This window comes from Gastrolobium bilobum, unplaced genomic scaffold, assembly GCF_033153095.1.
Source record: "Gastrolobium bilobum isolate Gb01-03AN ecotype WA unplaced genomic scaffold, APGP_CSIRO_Gbil_v1 utg10772, whole genome shotgun sequence".
Classification (NCBI taxonomy): Eukaryota; Viridiplantae; Streptophyta; class Magnoliopsida; order Fabales; family Fabaceae; genus Gastrolobium; species Gastrolobium bilobum.
Genome location: NW_026897585.1, coordinates 60,971 through 80,309, shown reverse-complemented (window position 1 = coordinate 80,309; position 19,339 = coordinate 60,971). Strand labels below are relative to the sequence as shown.

General features: G+C 37.8%; 2 protein-coding genes across 5 annotated transcripts; one reads left to right on the top strand and one right to left on the bottom strand.

Annotated features, from left to right (window-relative positions):
* Positions 1-485: 485 nt before the first annotated feature.
* LOC133308341 (DNAJ protein JJJ1 homolog) lies at positions 486-3,325 on the top strand. Of its 2 annotated transcripts, XM_061508955.1 has the most exons (4): positions 486-1,210; positions 1,259-2,254; positions 2,860-2,918; positions 3,023-3,325. In XM_061508955.1, the coding sequence occupies exons 1-4, from the start codon at positions 515-517 to the stop codon at positions 3,078-3,080; spliced, it is 1,809 nt and encodes a 602-aa protein (XP_061364939.1). In that variant the 5' UTR covers positions 486-514; the 3' UTR covers positions 3,081-3,325. The 2 variants fall into 2 exon arrangements, with proteins under 2 accessions (XP_061364939.1, XP_061364938.1); XM_061508954.1 differs by having other exon boundaries at positions 486-2,254.
* A 653-nt stretch (positions 3,326-3,978) lies between these two features.
* On the bottom strand, positions 3,979-18,256 carry LOC133308344 (histone deacetylase 5). Of its 3 annotated transcripts, none has more exons than XM_061508962.1 (14): positions 18,012-18,256; positions 17,404-17,605; positions 16,805-16,951; positions 16,577-16,689; positions 15,267-15,478; positions 15,000-15,064; positions 14,473-14,643; positions 14,208-14,291; positions 13,280-13,412; positions 5,638-5,756; positions 4,957-5,150; positions 4,661-4,790; positions 4,467-4,531; positions 3,979-4,378 (listed from the first exon to the last, which is right to left on the bottom strand). In XM_061508962.1, the coding sequence occupies exons 1-14, from the start codon at positions 18,170-18,172 to the stop codon at positions 4,216-4,218; spliced, it is 1,959 nt and encodes a 652-aa protein (XP_061364946.1). In that variant the 5' UTR covers positions 18,173-18,256; the 3' UTR covers positions 3,979-4,215. The 3 variants fall into 3 exon arrangements, with proteins under 3 accessions (XP_061364946.1, XP_061364945.1, XP_061364947.1); XM_061508961.1 differs by having other exon boundaries at positions 13,289-13,412; XM_061508963.1 differs by lacking the exons at positions 3,979-4,378; positions 4,467-4,531 and having other exon boundaries at positions 4,708-4,785; positions 4,953-5,150; positions 13,289-13,412.
* Positions 18,257-19,339: the final 1,083 nt, after the last annotated feature.

Sequence of the window (19,339 nt, the reverse complement as noted above, 5' to 3'; positions counted from 1 at the left end):
TCTTGTATAAAGAAACTTTAAACGAGCCGGAAATTTGACTTGACTTGTTTAATTTAAGTAAAAAAATATTTCTTCCGCAACTTGAGATAAATTTATCTCGGTCAACTCTAAAATTACGTCGTTTTATTTATTTATTTTCTTGTATTAATTGATTCATCTTTGAGTGATTATGATTCTTTTTTTCTCTCTCTTCCTTTATTACCATTGATTCATCTTTGTACGGTTATAATTTAGTAACCGGAGATAAAATTATCTCCCACAATTTAAGAAACGGTAAGCTTTAATATTAACGAGATAAACAAGTTAGATTTAAGATTTATATTTTTAAACAAATCTAGATTAAGTTTTAAATTTATCTTATTCCAATAAAAAAGTATATCATTAAAAAATAACATTTGTTAATACGTTGTTTGTTAGTGTTGTCGTGAACCCTAGCCTTATATTCACAAACCTGTATCTAATAGATTGAACAGAAGACACAAAATAGGAACCCTAGTTCTTACGAGGTGCAACAATGGCGTCGGCGAAGCGATGCCACTACGAAGTCCTTGGTATCCCCCAAGACTGCAGCCCCGACGAGATCCGATCGGCTTACCGGCGGCTCGCCCTGCAGCGCCACCCGGACAAGCTCGTCAAATCTGGCCTCTCCCAAGCCGAAGCTACGGCTCAGTTCCAGGAGCTGCAACACGCCTACGAAGTACTCTCCGATCCTAAGGAACGAGCTTGGTACGATTCCCACCGTTCCCAGATCCTCTTCTCCGATCCCAACTCGCTCGGTAACTCGGTCGTCCCTGACCTCTTCTCCTTCTTCTCGAACACCGTCTATTCCGGTTACTCAGATTCCGGCAAGGGTTTCTACAAGGTTTACTCCGACGTGTTTGACAAAATCCACGCCAATGAAATCAATTTTGCTAAGAAATTGGGTATCGGTGTTGATGCGGTTCGACAAGCCCCTCTTATGGGAAATTTGGATAGTCCCTATGCACAGGTCACAGCGTTTTATAGTTATTGGTTGGGGTTTTCTACTGTGATGGATTTTTGCTGGGTCGATGAGTATGATGTTATGGCCGGTCCGAACCGGAAGTCGAGGCGGCTTATGGAGGAAGAGAACAATAAGGTGAGGAGGAAGGCTAAGAGGGAGTATAATGATACTGTGAGGAGGTTGGCTGATTTTGTGAAGAAGAGGGATAAGAGGGTGATTGATATGAAGGTTAAGAAGAGTTTGGAGATGGAGAAGAGGAAAGAGGAGGAGAGGGAGAGGAAGAAGAAGTTAGAGAAGGAGAAAAAGGAGAGGGCTATGGCTTATGAAGAGCCTGATTGGGCTAAGGTTGAGGAGGAGGAGGTGGAGGAGGATGAATGGTTTGAGGAGTTGGAGGAGGGAAAGAAGAAGGGGGAGAAGGAGTTTTATTGTGTGTTGTGTGGGAAGAAGTTTAAGAGTGAGAAGCAATGGAAAAACCATGAGCAATCCAAGAAGCATAAGGAGAAAGTTGCGGAGTTCAGGGATTCTCTTGGTGATGAAGAGGATTTAGAAGCAGAGTTGGAAGGAGAAGGAGCAGGGAAGGAGAGATTGGAAAGTGAGGAGGATGGAATTGGGCTGAATGATGATCAATCTGGGGAGACTGATTATGGGGCTGGTGATTTGGAGGAGAGGATTAGAGATGGTCTCAATGTTGCAGAGGGAGAGACTAGAAGTGGGGTTGAACTGAATGATGATGATGATGATGAATTTTTTGATGCCCGGCATGCAAAGGAGGGGGAGGAGGAGGAGGCTGCTGTTTCAGTAGATTTTGATGCTGATGATAAGGATGATGATGAAATTGGTGTTCTTGAGGCAATGTTGGCTGGGCACAAAAACAGAAAACCTAGTGCTTCAGCACACAAGCCCAAGGCTTCAGCAGCTTCATCTCAAATTGAGAATGAGAATGATGGGGTTGGCCCTATGGAATATAACAACCGAAAGAGCGCAAAAAAGAAACGTGGAGCTAAAAAAGAGAAGGATAGAAAAAATTGGGAAGAATCTCCTGTGGCTGCTGCCAGTGGCAGTTATGAAAACATAAACAGTAATGGAAATCATAATTCTAATCCAGAAGAGTCTTGTTCCCAATATGTTGTGGAAAATGAGGATAATGGAAAAGAGAATGAGCAGGTAGGTAGAGATAAGAAGAAGATTTCAAATCATCCAGATGATAAAAAAGGAAATGCAAAGGATACAAAAACCAAAGCAAAAGTTTCATCCAAAGGAAGAAAGGCAAAGGTAAGAACTTATCAATAAACCTGTTCCCCAATCCCTTGTGTGTCATGACTCATGAAACATGTTTCTGTCACAGCTGTGTTATATTGTCTTTTGTTTTAGTAGTTTCCTGAACTTGAAACCCGCATTTTAATTCCAATAGTTTTGCTTCTAATTGTTGCTAGTTCAGATGATGTTAAAGGGACAACAATCATTGCTTGTGAAGATTTCCATTTTTGTGGTTATTTATCCTCTATTATTTTCTAAAATTCAGGGGAGTGGATCCTCTGGTGTTATTTAACATGACAATGTCATGTGAGAAAATTATAACTATATAAAGGTGAATCAACAGTGATAAGGGAAGAGATTGGGATAGACAGTTACAAAATCATCACCATGGAATTGTTGATTTACCTTTGTATGGTTATAATTTTCTAATAACAAGAATCCATTCCCAAAATTCACATATTTAAGACCAGTAGCAGTGGTTGAAATTCTTCTGTACTTATATGTTCAGTGGTTTCTATGTTGTTGTAGCCAGGATAACGTTGATTATGTGTTCTGGCAATGTCTTACTGTTAAGCTTATCTCTGTGCTCAATATTCTAATTTCTGATTTTGTTTCTTAAGGCAACATCAAAGAATCTTGGCAATATTTGTGATGCATGTGGAGAGGATTTTGAGTCAAGGTAATTTATATCTCTCTTGTTTATCAAATTTCAACTTGTTCTCATGGTAAATCTTTTGTTGTCAAAATGAACTTTTTTCTAACTTGGTTTGATATTATTCACAGGAATCAATTACATAAACATCTGGGAGATTCTGGGCATGCAACAATAAAAAGTCGATAAGGAAACTACAGTAGGAATTATTGAATTCAAGCGTGTCCTCGAGTAGTTTCCAGTTCCAGAGATTAGCTAGCTTCAATTATTGATCCATTCTTTTATTTTTACTGTTGTGTTCAGATAAAATAATATCATGCAAGTCTTCCGCGGAAGGCATGCCGTTATTTTGCCACACTAAAGCAATATACGGACGGGGTGTTGCACAAATTTCGATGGAAATCACCCATAATTTTAGTTTGTTTTATATTATTTGTCACTATAAAGAATTAAGAAGATATCAATTATTTTTTTTTATTCTATTAGTCTTTTCATCTTGTGGTGTGGCAGTATAATTAAATAATTTTATTTTTTAAATTAAAAATATATACTAATTTTTTTTTATCTTGTCCAAATCTTTACGAGTTAGTAGATTTTATAGTGCCACCAAACTGGAGCGTCATTGGACCTGCCGTTAAATCTATTCTATTGAAGTTCGTTCTGTTTCCAGTTACAACATTATTAAGGCGAGTGGGATGTTTGCAAGGGCAAAATTAAAGTTCTATTAAGACAAGGCTTGACTAAGATTTTCTGCTTTTTTATTTTTAAAACAAATTATTTAAAATTATTTTGTAGACAAATTTCTTTAAACTAGAAACGAGATGGAAAAAAGAAGTCAACTTGTGCTATTATAGGCCTCAACCCAAAGCTACACCTATTCTATAATAACAAGACGGGTTTAAAATCCAATTTATGCTACGAGTGTTGATGAGTTGGGATGAAATTACAAAGATTAAAATGAATTTTATTTTTTATTAATAAAAAATAGGAAATGAGGGGAGAAAAAAAATGATTTTAGTGGCAAGTATAGCAGCAAGAAATTCAATCAATTTGGCAATTTTCTTGTATTTAATATTCTAGTTTCCGGCCAAATTTTACCAGTTTTCAAAAATATACATGCAATCCATTCAAATATTATACAAGCAATGCAGGCAACAGTACTGTAGCAAATAAAGAGCTGCCAACGCGCGTAATGGAAAATATATGTTGAGCATTGAAGCACTACAATGGGGTTTTGTAGTCTACCACAAATAAGTACTTTTATCTGTACCAGCAAGCTGTTCAAAGAAGATTTACACCCATGTCAATGACATGCGTATGCAAATTAAAACGATTTAGCAGCAGCATCTATGTAAGCAATGGCTTCAACCTCTGAAAGCTGTTCTCCCTCTACCAACCCTTTTATTAAGGTGTTGGCATATGCTTTATTAGGAGCACGTAATGGTAGCTTCCCAGATTTGAAGTGTTCAATATTAAGAAGCGAACCCCTGGTTAAGGTAAAATAAAATCATGCTTATGCAGACCAACAATATGTCACCCAAATACAGCAACTAGAAAGTATAATTTGTTACTCACGTCATGGTAATTATGGGAATATCCTGCTCCTTTCCTAAGTAGACAACGTTACCATACCAAGCACCCTGCAAAACATTATCAGAAAAAAGCCATGACAAACGCATCAAACGCCCACACTGAATAGAGTAAATGAGGGGGAAAATAAATGCACCAAACACTATCAGAAAATGAGTAGAGGGACTTGTGAGACGTACCTTAACAACCTCCTGAGAATTGAACTCCTTCTCGGAGATAGCATTTAGTGTAGTTATATCCAATAAAGGAGAGTCAGCATTAAGGCTTAAATGATTTTCTTGAAATAAAATATCATTGAACTGCTCTAGCCTGTAACAAAGACGAAAACATAAAGACAAGACCTCCATCGGAGATACAAAAGCAAGCCAAAAAAAAAAAAAATCCAACAATGTCATGCTCTGATAGCAAAGCTTTGAAAGAGACAAATTTTCTGCAAATAGAAAGCAGGTTTGAACACCTACAAGGATTTACTTACGAAATTTTGTAAAGGCACATGTAGGCGTTGTGAAGAAAGTTCCTCTCCGGATTCAGAAACGCAACCCCTCCAGGACCCCATGCATGCGAAGAATCGCGACCGAAAAATATATGGCAAGGGAAAGTCTTCCACAGGATTTCTTTCGGCGGAGTTCTGTCCACTGAACCGGAACAGGGCTTCTGCATACCTTCCACCTGAATATCAATTCTGAAAATCTTCATCAAAAGATAACGGATACAGAAAAACAAAGCTACAGAAAAAGAAAGGATAAGCAAGACATGAAAGGCAGGTTGCAAATTCTTTAAAACTGAACAATCAATACATGATGATCACCCTAAAGCCTGGAAGCACAAGACTTGATCTTGTACGATATGAAAAACGCACTCTTTATACCATAAATGCGATCACTTACAACAAATTAAAATATAACTTCTGCAAATCGAAGAACACAAGAAATTCCAGGACTGGCCTACCTTCCCTTAAAGCCAATTGACAGTGTTTACGAAAAAGAGGCAAAGGCTCACAAATATAAATAACTTTCCAAAATTTGATTACTATAAAATATTAAAAATGTTGATGGAATGATTGAAATAAATGAAAGATAATCTGTTTGATATCAGCATTATTGTTTAGATAATTAGTGCAATATAGAAAAGGAACTTGATTGGCATGTTGCATTACCTGTCCACCCGCTAGGTAGCAATGTAACCTTGATTTCCACATATTTGATCCATAAGAGGCATACCATACACAAATATTTGACAATTCTGATCGCCAAGAACTAGAAGCAGTCTCTTGATCTGCACCAAGAATAGATCTTGTCAAGTATCACCAAGATTACCTCACCAAGTGGATTGAGGCATATCCGGAAGCCACTATCACCTACGAGCAAATTCGGAAGTTCTTTACGAAACACATGGTCTACAGGTTTGGGATACCAGGCGGAGTTATCACTGACAACAAGACCCAATTCACACACAACAAATGGGATCAAACAAAGGCTGCTGGACTACCAAGGCAAATGCACAATAGTTAGACACCGCCAAATGCAACCCACAGTTAGGTGTTTATTTCCTTTAAGCTTTTTCAAGTTTAGCAAAATTTTTTCAGTTGATGACATTATACTTTCATTTGTTTAAAATGAATAAACGGGTTCCATCCATGACATGACTAAAAAGTCTAATGTTACTTATGTTATGGGCCCATGTGAGAGGCCCGTCTTCTAGATGGCCCAAGAAAGGCCAATGGAAAGAGGAAGTTAAGGCAAACTAAGGAAAGAATTCTTGATTGTCACGAATCCTAATACGACAGCTACGAACTTGGACATAGGCCCTCAGAAAAGCCACTAAAGGTCCATAATTCCACTACCCACAAGTAAACCCTATATATAAATAAGAGGCAAAACCTAAAGGTATGGACACTCTCTCACTCATTTACTATTATGTTGTCACTGTGCACATACCACCCTTTTGGCAAAGCCGTTTCTCTTAGTGCACAATGATCTGCTAATCTCTAAGATATCTGACAGAAACCCTAAATCCAATAAAGACATACTAGTCTCTGAATAGACATCTGAGAGAAACCTTAATTCCTGGGTTTTATGCTGACCCACAAAGGAATAGAAGCAAATTCTGACAAATGCAAAGCGGTGCTTGACATGAAAGTTCCTCAAAGCAAGGAGGTTCAACAGTTGACTGGTAGACTGACTGCCTTAACCCAGTTCCTACCTAAGCCAGCTAAAAATGCCCTCCTATTTTTCAAGTTGATGAAAAAAAAGCCGTGCAAGGCTGGAACCCGGAATGTCAATCCGCATTCGATAAAATAAAGAAATGCTTGGCAGCCCCACCAGTATTATCTAAGCCGGAATCAGGTAATACCCTGATTTTGTATTTGGCTATTGGAGAAGAAGCAATAAGTGTTGTCCTGATCAAAGAGACAAGCAAAGGCCAGGAGCCAATTTATTTTGTTAGTAGGGCCTTGCAAGGTCCTGAGTAGAGCTGGCAAAATGGGATGAGCCCGCCAGCCCGCCTCGGCTGATTTATTTATTTATATTTTAAATTTTTAGTGTAAAATGTCAAGGGCTTGGCGGGCAGCCCACCCCACTCGCCCAAACGGGGTGGGGCGGGCTGAGATATCTAGCCCATCTTCGAAGGCGGGATGGGCCAACCCGCTTTTTGGCGGGCTGGGGCGGGGCGGGCTGGGAAGCCCGTTTTGCCACCTCTAGTCCTGAGTTAAGATATCAGAAGCTGGAAAAAGTGACGTTTGCCTTGCTGATTACGGCGAGGAGACTGCAGCCATATTTTCAGGGACATCAGATAGTGGTCCGAACTAATCAACCATTACGGCAAGTCTTACACAAGCTGGATCTGGCTGGGAGAATGACCAACTAGGCAATTGAGCTTTCTGAATACAACATTACATATGAAAACCGGTAGGCTATCAAGTCACAAGCTTTGGCCGACTTCATAATGGAGCTCACCCTGGCCAATGCAGAAACTGAAAAAGAAGAAGATGCTTGGAGAGTCTATGCAGATGGATCCTCCAATGACAAAGGAAGTGGAGCCGGGATTATACTTGAAAGTCCAGAAGGGGTGGCCATAGAACACTCCTTAAACCTGGGCTTTTCGACTTCTAACAATCAGGCAGAGTATGAAGCAATAATAGTCGGATTGATGCAAGCTAAAGAGCATAGGGCTAGGAAGGTTAAAATCTTCAGTGACTCCCAGATGGTAACTTCTCAAATTGAAGGGAAGTACCACGCCAAGGGCCCTCTACTGATGAAATACCTAAACAAGGTCAAAGAAATAATGGCCGAGTTTGAAGAGGTAAAAATCACCCATATCCCTCGAGGGAAAAACAGCCGGGCTCACATCTTGTCCAAATTGGCAAGTAAGAAAAATCTGGGGAACCACAAAACCGTGGTCCAACAAAGCATAGCTGAGCCGAGTTGTTTGATGATAATCAAACCGACAAATGATTGGAGGCAACCCATAGTGGCATACCTCGAAAGAGGAACGTTGCCTGAAGACCCAATGGAGTCAAGAAGTTGATCCGAGACGCAACACAATATTCAATAGTGGAGGATCAATTGTATAGAAAGGGATTGCACATCCCTATGCTGAAATGTTTAAACTCCGATGAAACAGAATATGTTCTAGCCGAGATACACGAAGGAATCAATGGCCAGCACATAGGGGCTAAAGCTTTGGCTAGAAAGGCCCTTCGAGCTGGATATTATTGGCCAACTATGGAAGCTGATTCCAAAGAGCATGTCAAGAGATGCGACAGCTGCAAGAAACATGTCAGGCTAATTCTTTCACCTCCAGAAGAGTTGAAATACATCTCGGCTCCATGGCCCTTTTTCAAATGGAGAATGGACTTGCTGGGACCCTTCAAAGCTGCTGAAGGACAATTGAAGTGGCTAATTGTGGTCGTCGATTACTTCACAAAATGGATAGATGCAGAACCCGTTACCACAATAACCTCCACTAGGGTGCAAAGATTCTTTGAAAGGAACATTGTTTCGAGATTTGGAATACCAGTTGAGGTGGTAATCGATAAAGGAACTCAATTTGCTGATAAAAGGTTCCAAAAGTTGATGAAAGACTTAAAAGTCAAACATCGCTTCGCATCTATGGATCACCTACAGTCAAATGGCCAGGCTGAAGCTGCAAAACAAGGTAATTATTGATGGGCTCAAGAAACGAATGAAAGATGCCAAAGAAAGCTTGATTCATCAGTTATACTTTGTTCTTTGGGGATACAGAACAAGTACACAAACAGCAACAGGGGAAACCCCTTTCAGGCTGATCTATAGATGTGAAGCTATGATTCCGGTGGAAATAGGAGAACCATCCTAGAGAATGATGAACACAATTAAACAAAACGAAGAAAAAAATAGCAAGCTACTGGCAGCCGAGATAGATCTCGTTGACGAAGCCAGAGTCACGGCACATTGCCGAGATATGACTACCAAGCGACTAATAGCAGTTAGATACAACAGAAAAGAAAGACCAAGGGCGTTTGAGAAAAATGACCTGGTACTCAGAAGAGCAGACATCGGCAACAAGAATGCCAGAGAAGGAAAGCTAGCTGCAAACTGAGAGGGTCCCTACCAAGAACCAGGAACGCGGATAAACTGAAATTGTATTACAGTTAAATCCGGGATCCACCTTCTGAATATCTGAAGTATTTTCAATTTCTAGGCAAATTATTTTCCTTTTTTAGGGACTGACTAAAGCCGAATATGCCGGCAAATTCATGTAATCGACAGATTTGATATCAATAAATGAGGAGTTTTTCTTCTTAAGATTAATCCTTATTCAATTCTGATGCATCAATACAAATTCTGAGGTGCGAGTGCAATTTGTCATGCTGACTTTGATCAAGTCGAAATGCTCCTCACTTAGGTCAAAAACCTAAGGGGACATGTGACAATATTGCCTTTACCTTGGATAAAACTGAGATACAAAACCCAAGTTACGGTGAAAGGCGGCAACGATCACCTTCATCAATGCTGACTTAATGAAACATTAAGTCAAAATAAACATACGTCACGGAGAATGACAAAAAACGGAATCCGTATAAGCTGCTTTGACCTCAGCTAGGTCAATATACCGGAACTCGTAAAATGCACGAGTTGCAAAAATAAGAATATATTCGAGTTGTAAAAATAACCCATCTCGGATAGGGAACAACTCGAATAAGGTTTGACAAATCGAGTAGGGTACAAGCTTGTTTATCGAAATCGAGAAAATGCTAAGTCCTTAGAAGTATTTAGCAAATACTTCAAGTAACTCCTGAAGCTGATGAACCTCGAATACTTAGGCAGATGCGCCTAAGTTATCGAAGGGGTAAGAAATGCAAAATGTCAGAGTATAAAAGAAAAAATACAAAGGCATGACATAAATGAAGAACTTCACGTATATTAAGAAAATAAACCAGAATATAACTGGCAATATTCATGACAAATTAAAAAAGGGCTCAACAGTTCCAACAAAAGAAAGATTACAACAATAACTGGCATCCTGGCCCTTCACTCAGCAAGGGTGGCAGGAGTCTCCACTTGCGTTGTTGGAACCTCAGTAGGTTGATTGGTGAGCTCCTCACCCCCTTCAACCATGATCTCCTCACCACCTTCAACTTGAGTAACGGAGTCACCAACCGGAGATTCTGGAGGAGGAGGAACAATTTGACCCTTGTTGACGTAGGCCAGCCGGCCGTGTTAAACTGCAGTCCTGGCTTAAGAACCTTCAATTGACTTAAAGCGTTATTGAAGGAACCCATCACCGACTTCTCAAGTTCACCCCGGTAAAACTGGGCATTATATTCAGCTTCCTTCAATTTTGCCTCAACTTTCTCATGAGTAATCTTAAAGTCCATCAACGAATTACTGTTGAAAGCATGCAAAGAATGAAGTTCATTAAGCTCTCTTTGAAGATTGGTCAAATCTTCTTTCACCTTGGCCAGATCCAGAACTGCCTGGTCATTTTCCTTCTTAAGAGAGGAAAAATCTTCCTTCACTTTGACCAATTCAGCAACGGTTTTGGCCCTTCCCTCCCGGGATGCGTTTACCTCATTGAGGTTACGAAGATATTTATTTTTTAAAGACAACAAAGGCCTCGCCATTGTGGCCATCCTCATACAGCTAAGCTCCATGTCCTCTAACTCCTTAATCTAAGAGGCATTGAAAGGAGAAGAGTTAAAAAATTTCTCTGGAGGACAGTCAACATCTCAAAGAGCACCGCTAATCCCGGCAAATTATTTCAAAAGTGTGTAAAAAGCACCAACTGTTAGGATGAAGTTGGGAAGGGGAGACTTCAAGATGATTCAAGATGTCCATTTAAAAGTCGGTAAAAGGTAAGGTGATTTTAAGCTCAGAAAATAAACATTTATAGACGAAAAAGAAAGAGTTATCACCTTGCCCAGAAGGAGAACAAATTCGGTCATTTTCTCCGGGTACGGAAACCCGGAAAAAAGTAATAATGGAATCATGAAATAGAGGTACTGACTGTAAAGCAGCATGGAATGTATTCGGATTGTTTTCATAAGTGGAGTGAAGTCCTAAGACTTCTTCGTCAACCCATTCTAAACCCGCCACATTAGAAGGGAGCGCAAAGCGAGAAGCGAACGGTAGGGACGATTCCTCGGCATGTTCCTAGACGGAAAGGCACTGTTAAAATCTAGTTCAGTAAAGGAATTTATAGCTAATATGTTATTTGAGGATGGTTGTGGACGTAAAATTACCCTAATCCATCCGAAACCCGGTAAAGGGAATGCACAGGCCCTAAAAGGGGTAAAGCTACGGTGATAATTAGAATAACTTTCAGGCAAAGAGGATATTGGCGAATCTAAAAGGTTTTTCTTAGAGGGGATAGAAGAGGAAATATCAAGAGGGTTCATAATAGTAAAAAATATGAACAGTAATAAGCGCATGGAAGATAGCCAAAAAGATAAGTATGCAAGGAATGCAGGAAATAAAGATTACAAAGAATGAGAACAATAAAAACGATAAACTTGTTGGGGAGTTCGACGAAGATGGCGAACAAGAACAGCAACTTGGCAGCAAAGCCAACAAGAGAGCCAAGAAAACGCAGAAGAGGGAGAAAAAAGAAGAAAGACTTTGACAAATCGAGGAGAATAAAACATGAATAAGGGAAGTTATGTAGAAGATGAAAAGAAACCCAAAAGGCAACTGACGTTTTGAATTTCGAAGTGATATGATTGATAGACATCAAATCGCGCCGTTTGAGAAAATCGATACCAGTAAGAAAATGACAGCTGGCATGCGGGGGATGATTAGGCAGAAAACATTTAATGATAGGATTCATAAAGTAAGGATAGGAAAAGTTATATAAGGACAGCCCGTATTGTTAACTCGGAGTAGAGCAAACATCATACTCCGAGCCGGGGTTCTTAATGTTCCGGGTTCGTCACCTGGGCTTTTGCAAACCCAAATAGAACCCATATACGAGTTCGAGTATAACGGTAAGATACAACCAGTAACCCCGGAACCCGGACGAGGAACCGGGAACATGTGTAGGACCCAACTGTTAGTGGTCTTAATGGGCCCTACCACAATCTCGATAGTGGGTTACTGATAACTACCCACTCTCACATATAATCGTCTGATATCATATCTATATATATATATATATATAAAGCATAGCCCCATAAGCAGAGACGGAGACTAAGAAGAATACCCATTAATGTTCGTCCAGAACAATCATAAATTTTAGAATTATTAATTATACCTAAATTAAGTCTTTTATTCTCACCCACTCAAATCTAAGACAACATATCAGCCCAAATAGAGAACAAGCTTCAAATGTATCAGCCCATTAACAAACCTCTTATTACTAAGCTACTTATGGCCTAAATAGACCCTAAGCCCACTTTGGATGACCTAAGTGCAAGTTAGAAGAGAGCACTACAACACTGCAGCCGCCATCATGCTTTACGGCAAAGCATGGAAAGAGAGGTGACCTGTGGAGATGGAGATGGCGATTCAAGCCAACAACGCACATGGAGATGATACTAACTACACGGCGGAGCTCACGGTGGTCTGGCGGCGCGGTCCCAAAAACCTTGAATGGTAGCAACCAAAGGCCAAGAGGATAGGACTTGCTCAAAAGGTCAAGAAGCTCCAGAAAAATAATTGATTCAAAGGAAATGGAGCAATGCGAAGAAAAGAAGGTAAAGGATTGAAAGATGAAAGAGAGGTATTTCTCAGAAAGGCAAAATGAAAACAGTAAGGCAGCAAAAAGACTATTGAAAGGACAACCCTATGGCATTTTCGTTTGAACACTAGAATTTTGAAGAGTTTCCATTATTGTTTCAATCCATTCAAAATTGGTTAAATAATTAAACAAGTAAATAGGCATATTGGTCAAACAATGTCGGTCAAACATTTGTTAAGTAGAGATAAATTGTTATCTCTCTCTCTTAAGCACATTAGGCCTCACAACACAAACCACCACCTTAGTCCTCCATTCACACAATGGAAACCACCATTTTCTACGTCTGTTGTCAACCTCTGAGTACTAGTCACCCCTGTATCAGGATCTCTAAGTCAACATAACAATGAATAGCCAATCTCCTCGCGGAATTGCATATTTATTGGTCACACTCTAGACCACTATGTATCATCTCTTTGCCATTGTACTTTACCAAGTCCATGGGCCCAAGAGGACCAACATAGTTTCACGGTCCACCCTGACGACCATTAACTTAAGGGGTTAAAATTCTTTTATAAATTCTTTTATAAGAGAATATTAACTTCAGGTGTGTTTCTCAAATATTAAAAGCTATCTTGGGCCAAAACCATAATTACCTGCATCCACTTTCAGATTGGAAAGTGGTTTTATGACATCCTCGAGAAGCTCTGAAAGATTTTTTGAATTGAGTGGACCCTTATCATCTTCCGTCTCAGAGTCTGAGCTTGAGATAAGAGTGTGCTACAAAGGCAAAAAATTTATTGCAGCAAGAATTTTAATATGAGAATACTTGCCCATACAAATGATGAAACAAGATACATAAAAAAAAAGGATGCAAGAAAAAGAGATATACAAATTACTAAAATGGTTTGGGATTTTTTTTTTTTTTTTTATAACAATGGTTTGGGATTTGGGATAAAGGTGTTTTTGATGTTGATGATGATGTTGATGTTTTGATAACAATGGTTTGGGATTTTAGTTCCTCTAGAATCATCTACACATACATGATTCATTATTATCGTGCATCACCATACTCTAATGGAAACTATAGCATAACAAAAACTGTCAGTATTTGGCATACAAAAACAGAGATTGTTAATAAATCTGGTCAAAAACAGAGATTCCTAAAAATAATGAGTTATTTCTTGCATATTAACTCAACTCCCATGAGACTTTCCCAAAAACATGTAGTATTTTTCCAATAAAAGGTCGTGGTTTGCTTCAAATTGTGTAAGCCGGCAAAGGCATTGGATAGCATGCCAACAAAAATTTGCTCATTACAAAGAATTTAAATGTGATTTGCAGTATTAACCTTGATATCCAACGAATAGTTATCGTTAAATTTCATGAAATCACAAATTACATACAAAGTAACAAAATTAGTTGAACACTAATTGATCAATATTATATAATTTGTATTTCACAATTATATAATCTTGCACAAAACTTTAAGGTATTTACATTAAATACTAAAAAGGAAAGTACATGATATCAGTTTAACTATCAAAAATAGAACAATCAAGAAAAGTACATTACCGGAGGTGGTGCTATTTGACAAATTAATTTTTGTGGTAATTCCAAGGCAAGGGTAGGCCAAAAGGGACTCAACTCCTGGCGAACCTGCAAAATATGCACATCTCTTTGTCACTAAAAGAATCTCCTATACACCTTGGGTAACAAAAAGGTTATATGAAACAGGAAGGAAGGAAATGGATACCGCCCAGAAAAAAAAATTAAAGAAAAAAAATCTATTTACCCCTAAAAGAGGGAAACAATACTTATCAGTATCACATGTTATTACCGATTGAATCACACGCCATGTGGACTCAAATGGATAGGCCTCCGAGGATCCAATAACAGGCTTGTCTTCTAGCAAAACTTCCAGACAAGCATGCATTGACTTTGCAATGGAGTCAAGATTATATCCTCCTTCTAAAACCAGTACAATCCTACCTTCAGCAAAATTCATCAACTGAAATATAGAAGAGAAAAGCATATATAACAGTGATTGATATAGGGATCAGCATATCAAACTCTACACAGATTTTTTTTTTTTCCAAAATTTAATATCAACAAGAAGCACAATATAAATATTAAAAAAATGACAGCATAATTGAAGGAAAAATAATTTCCCAATCATGAATGATAACAACATGAAAATAATCAATGCACATATATATACACTGTACACAAACATTTAATTTTCCCTTTTGCTACTAACTACTCTTATCTTCAGAATGTAACAGTTTTATCAAGAAAGTAAGCATACTAGCATTGGAATAAATATATGAAGGAAAAAATCATGAAAAGTCAATGTTTAAAATTAACCTTTTTCAACATAACAGAATAACCAAATGGTGTGACACGACATCCTCCTAGAGGGTCACCAACAGCTGTTACATTAAAAAAAGTAAGTAGTTAATACACTTTAAAAAATAATAAATTACAAGATCAACTGACCCAAACACAAGGCACCTCATTAAAAGTTACCAGGCAGGGCCACGAGTCCCTTCTTAAAAATCAAGTAAACTAGACTGCAACAACAAATGCAACCCTCCTCCCAAAAAAATTCTCAAATTGTAAGCACAGACAGACCTGCATCAAATCCAGCAGAAACTATAATTATGTCTGGATTAAATTCTTTGGCAACAGGGAGCAAGATGTGGTCCCACACTGCAAAGTAATCTGCATCACCGCACTTCCCATTCTCCCAGGGCACATTTATAGTATATCCAGCACCTGCTCCTTCTCCGATCATGGTATAAAATCCATCATCATTAGCTGGATAAAAACTCCCAAATTCATGCCTGCGTGAATAGGAAAAGTTGATATGGTTGAGGACGAACTATGAAAGGGATACAACCACAAATCGAATTTCATCTTAAATACTTATCAGAAGCCCAACCCTAAGTCACCAGTTTAAAGAAGGCCAAACAATCTAGCAGTCTCACCTTATCACATTATGCAACAGGGCCACAAAAACTATTAGCAACTAATTTGTAAAGATTTAGAAGTATTAAGAAACAATGACAAGATGTTACGATCTCATTTGCAAGGTATGGGACTTGGAGTCCCACATTGGTTGTATGGGCAACTAATGTGGGGTTTATAAGACCTTGGGCACTCTCACCCTTTGAGCTAGCTTTTGGGGTGGTGCATCCCAAGGTTCTTATCAAATGGTATCAGAGCCTTCCACTATGTCTCCTGGTTGCAATCGAGCGGCGCGGGTGGTGACGCTGGCATTGCAATATTCGCTCGGGGCTAGTAAAAGACTAGCGCAAAGCCATCCCGCGTGGCCGGGGCTGCGGAGCGTGGTGGAATATTACGATCCCATTTGCAAGGTATGGGACTTGGGATCCCACATTGATTGTATGGGCAACTAATGTGGGGTTTATAAGACATTGGGCACTCCCACCCTTTGAGCTAGCTTTTAAGGTAGTGCATCCCAAGGTTCTTGTTGTAAATATTAGAATTAGTATTTTATCTATTTATTTGTAATAGCTAGAATACTCTAGAAGTGTATTTTGGGCTTATCCCATTAGGTCTTTCAGTACTCTTTATATAGAGAGCTCTTGTACAGATTTTATACAATTCAATGTTACAATTCTATATTATTAAATTTACATGGTATCAGAGCCTCGGTGTACCGAGTTCGATCCTCACCGCCCTCTACTTTCTTTCTAGTGGAATTTCTTTCTTCGCACAAGTGGGTGGGCATGTGCATTGTCCACCCTTCATGCCCAGTGGGCTCTTGTGTGAGGGGGCGTGTTGAGATATATAAAATCATTAATGTAGCCACACCCAACAGCTTAAGCTTTTGGGTTAAATTGGTTCTTTACAGTTCTTATCACAAGATTAGCAACCAATACACATGACTAGAAAATAGACCAAGATGATTAACACACCTGTGAACAGAGAAGAATAAAACTCGAGAATCATTCCAGAACATTTTTTGAGTACCATTTCCATGATGGACGTCCCAATCAACAATTAAAATTTTCTTTACACCTAATTCTGGCTGTCATGCACATGGAAAATCCAGAATATTAGAGGTGGTAATAAAGCAACTGACTGATCAAAGGCTTAAAATTCTTAGTAAATACAGAATTGATAGTAGATGTTATGTTACCCACTCTTTCATCTAAGAGATAAGTGGCAGCAATCGCCACATTGTTGAACAGACAAAACCCCATGGCTTCATTGTGTTCTGCATGATGACCTGGAGGCCTAACAATAGCAACAGCAGAATGCAATTCCCTGCTTGCCACTCTTTTAGCCACCTATTTGTCGAAACATCTTCAGTTAGGTTCATAAAGTTCTATATATAATAAAAAGGGCAGCCAAGTTCACAAGGCTCCCACCATTGTGAGGTCTGGGGAGGGTTAGATGTATGCAGCCTTACCACCATAAAAGAAGAGGCTGTTTTGGCAACTACAACCTATGACAATCAGGTCACAAGGTAGCAACCTTACTGTTACACCAAAAGTCACCTTCCCATGTATTTGGGGAGGAGAGAGAGAAAGAGAGGGAGAGGGAGAGTGAGAAATCGTAGAAACAAATTCTCTGTCCAATTGCAAAAATTCAATGAATGCAATTGAAGAAATCTAAACCACAGAGAAAAACTTCAATGAAAGCAGAACACTGAAAACAGGTAATAACAGATTTCCATTCAACCCCATAATACACAAATCTCAGAAGTTTGTATTATATAAAGCATCCTTGTAAATATCACCTCTACAGCAGAGCCAGCAGCAAGATAAGCAGCTTCTGATGAACCTTCATTAAAATATATAGAATTCAATTTTAACGCAATCTTATGCCTCCGAGAATCAAACTGTTTTGAGCTGATCTTCTTAATCAGGTTTACATGGTTTTTGGAATGAACTGAAAGTAAATATTTATCTTCAGCTTCTTTGGCATCCAAAATCACACATCTGAAATATTGACAAAACACCAAATTTATTCAGAACACAAAAGAGACAAGTATGATTTTGTCATTTGCACATGTCTACCGTTAGAATCAAAATTCCAACAAGGCAACAACAGAGTATGGACGATTGGACAAAAGAGAAGAACCATTTGCACATGTCATTGCTTGTAACTTATAAACTAGACAGATCTATTTTTGAACTAAGCGCAAGCAAACAACCAAACGAATCAAGCTCCTTGTACAACTACTCCACGAACCCCAACTCATTCAAGTTCAAAACTTGAGTCATTAAATAACAGTATTCTAGGCTCAAATTAATAACCCATAAAAACAAAGTGCAAAAAAAAAAAAAAAATTATAAAAAAGAGAGGGAAAAAAATGAAATTATAAACCCTAAAGCATGAAATTACCGGTCGGGAATGCCAGCGCTTTGGAGCTTGTTCCAAATAGCTCGAATGCGATTAGGGGTCTCAGGATGGTAATCATCGTCTGGTTTGTGATGCTTGCACATCCTCTCATCGTATAGCAAACCAACACGGCGTTGACCAGTGTTCTCACTCCCACACTCCATAGTATTTCTTGTTCCAATCCCACACTTTTGACTTTCTATCTCTCAGCTACCAAACATTCCATACATCGACCGAATTCAAATGAATTTCACCACCAAGTAGTTTTGAATTTGAAACTCGCTACTTTCCGCTTATATACCTTTTTGCCTTCAATTTCACACGAAAACATGCATTCTTAAAAAGGAAAAGTTAAAAAACTACCACGTAGTATTGTTATTAATCACTTACGTAATTATATTTTTTTTTTAATCACTTAACTTTATGTGTTTTTTTTAATTTGTATTTTTTGTTAATTTGTCAAAAAATTAATTAAGTGTATATATTTTATTTTAAAAACAAATAAAGTGATAAAAAAATTAAATGTTATGAAAATTAAAACACTTAATAAAAAATTAAAAAAATTAAAATATATCACAAAAAATAAAATAGAATAAAAAATAGGACCAAATATATTAAAAATCATAATAGGGACAAAAATTCAAAAAAAAAATAGTATAAATGAAAAAAATATATATTGAAGACATAAAATAGAAAAATAATTAAGATAAAAAAGAAATAAAACAAAAAGAAAATTACAGTTATGAATTTTCAATATACTTGCTTTTATTTTATTTTTGTTTTGTTTTGTCATTGGTCTATTATTCTTTTTGTTTAGATATGTTTGGTCTTTTTTATATCCAAATTTTATTCTTTTTTCATATCTCAATTGCATTCTCTCTTTTTCTCAATTTTTTTTACAAAAATCTTTAGTAGATGGAGTGGCACAAGACTAAAAAAATTGAGAAGAAAATCAGAATAAAATAGATCAAAAAAAAGACCAAACATATTTAAATAAAAAGGAATAAAATAGGCCAAGGATAAAAAAGAAAAAAAATTAAATTAAATATATTGAAAACTCATAATTGTGATTTCTTTTTAATCTATTTTTTATTTTATTTTTTATCTTAATTTTTTCTTCTAGTTTTTTGTCTTTAGTAGATACTTTTTTTATTTGAAATATTTTCATTTTTTTAATTATAGTCGTTTTTGTCAGTGTTGCGATTTTTAATATATTTGTTCTTATTTTTTCTTCTATTCTTTTTTATTTTTTTCTTTTAATCTTTTATTAAGGGTTCTACATTTTCCTAACATGTCGGCTTTTTATTTTTTTTCTAAAAATGGTATAATAG

What these genes read in the sequence shown, in the direction of transcription:
- LOC133308341 (XM_061508954.1), top strand. Translation starts at nt 515, where the DNA reads ATGGCGTCGGCGAAGCGATGCCACTACGAAGTCCTTGGTATCCCCCAA. An exon ending in CCAAAGGAAGAAAGGCAAAG is followed by an intron (nt 2,255 to 2,859) that starts GTAAGAACTTAT and finishes TTGTTTCTTAAG; the next exon opens with GCAACATCAAAGAATCTTGG. An exon ending in GGAGAGGATTTTGAGTCAAG is followed by an intron (nt 2,919 to 3,022) that starts GTAATTTATATC and finishes TATTATTCACAG; the next exon opens with GAATCAATTACATAAACATC.
- LOC133308344 (XM_061508962.1), bottom strand. Translation starts at nt 18,172, where the DNA reads ATGGAGTGTGGGAGTGAGAACACTGGTCAACGCCGTGTTGGTTTGCTA. An exon ending in AGTGGATGCAGGTAATTATG is followed by an intron (nt 5,757 to 13,279) that starts GTTTTGGCCCAA and finishes TTCTTGGTGCAG; the next exon opens with ATCAAGAGACTGCTTCTAGT. An exon ending in ATTCCCATAATTACCATGAC is followed by an intron (nt 4,379 to 4,466) that starts GTGAGTAACAAA and finishes TACCTTAACCAG; the next exon opens with GGGTTCGCTTCTTAATATTG.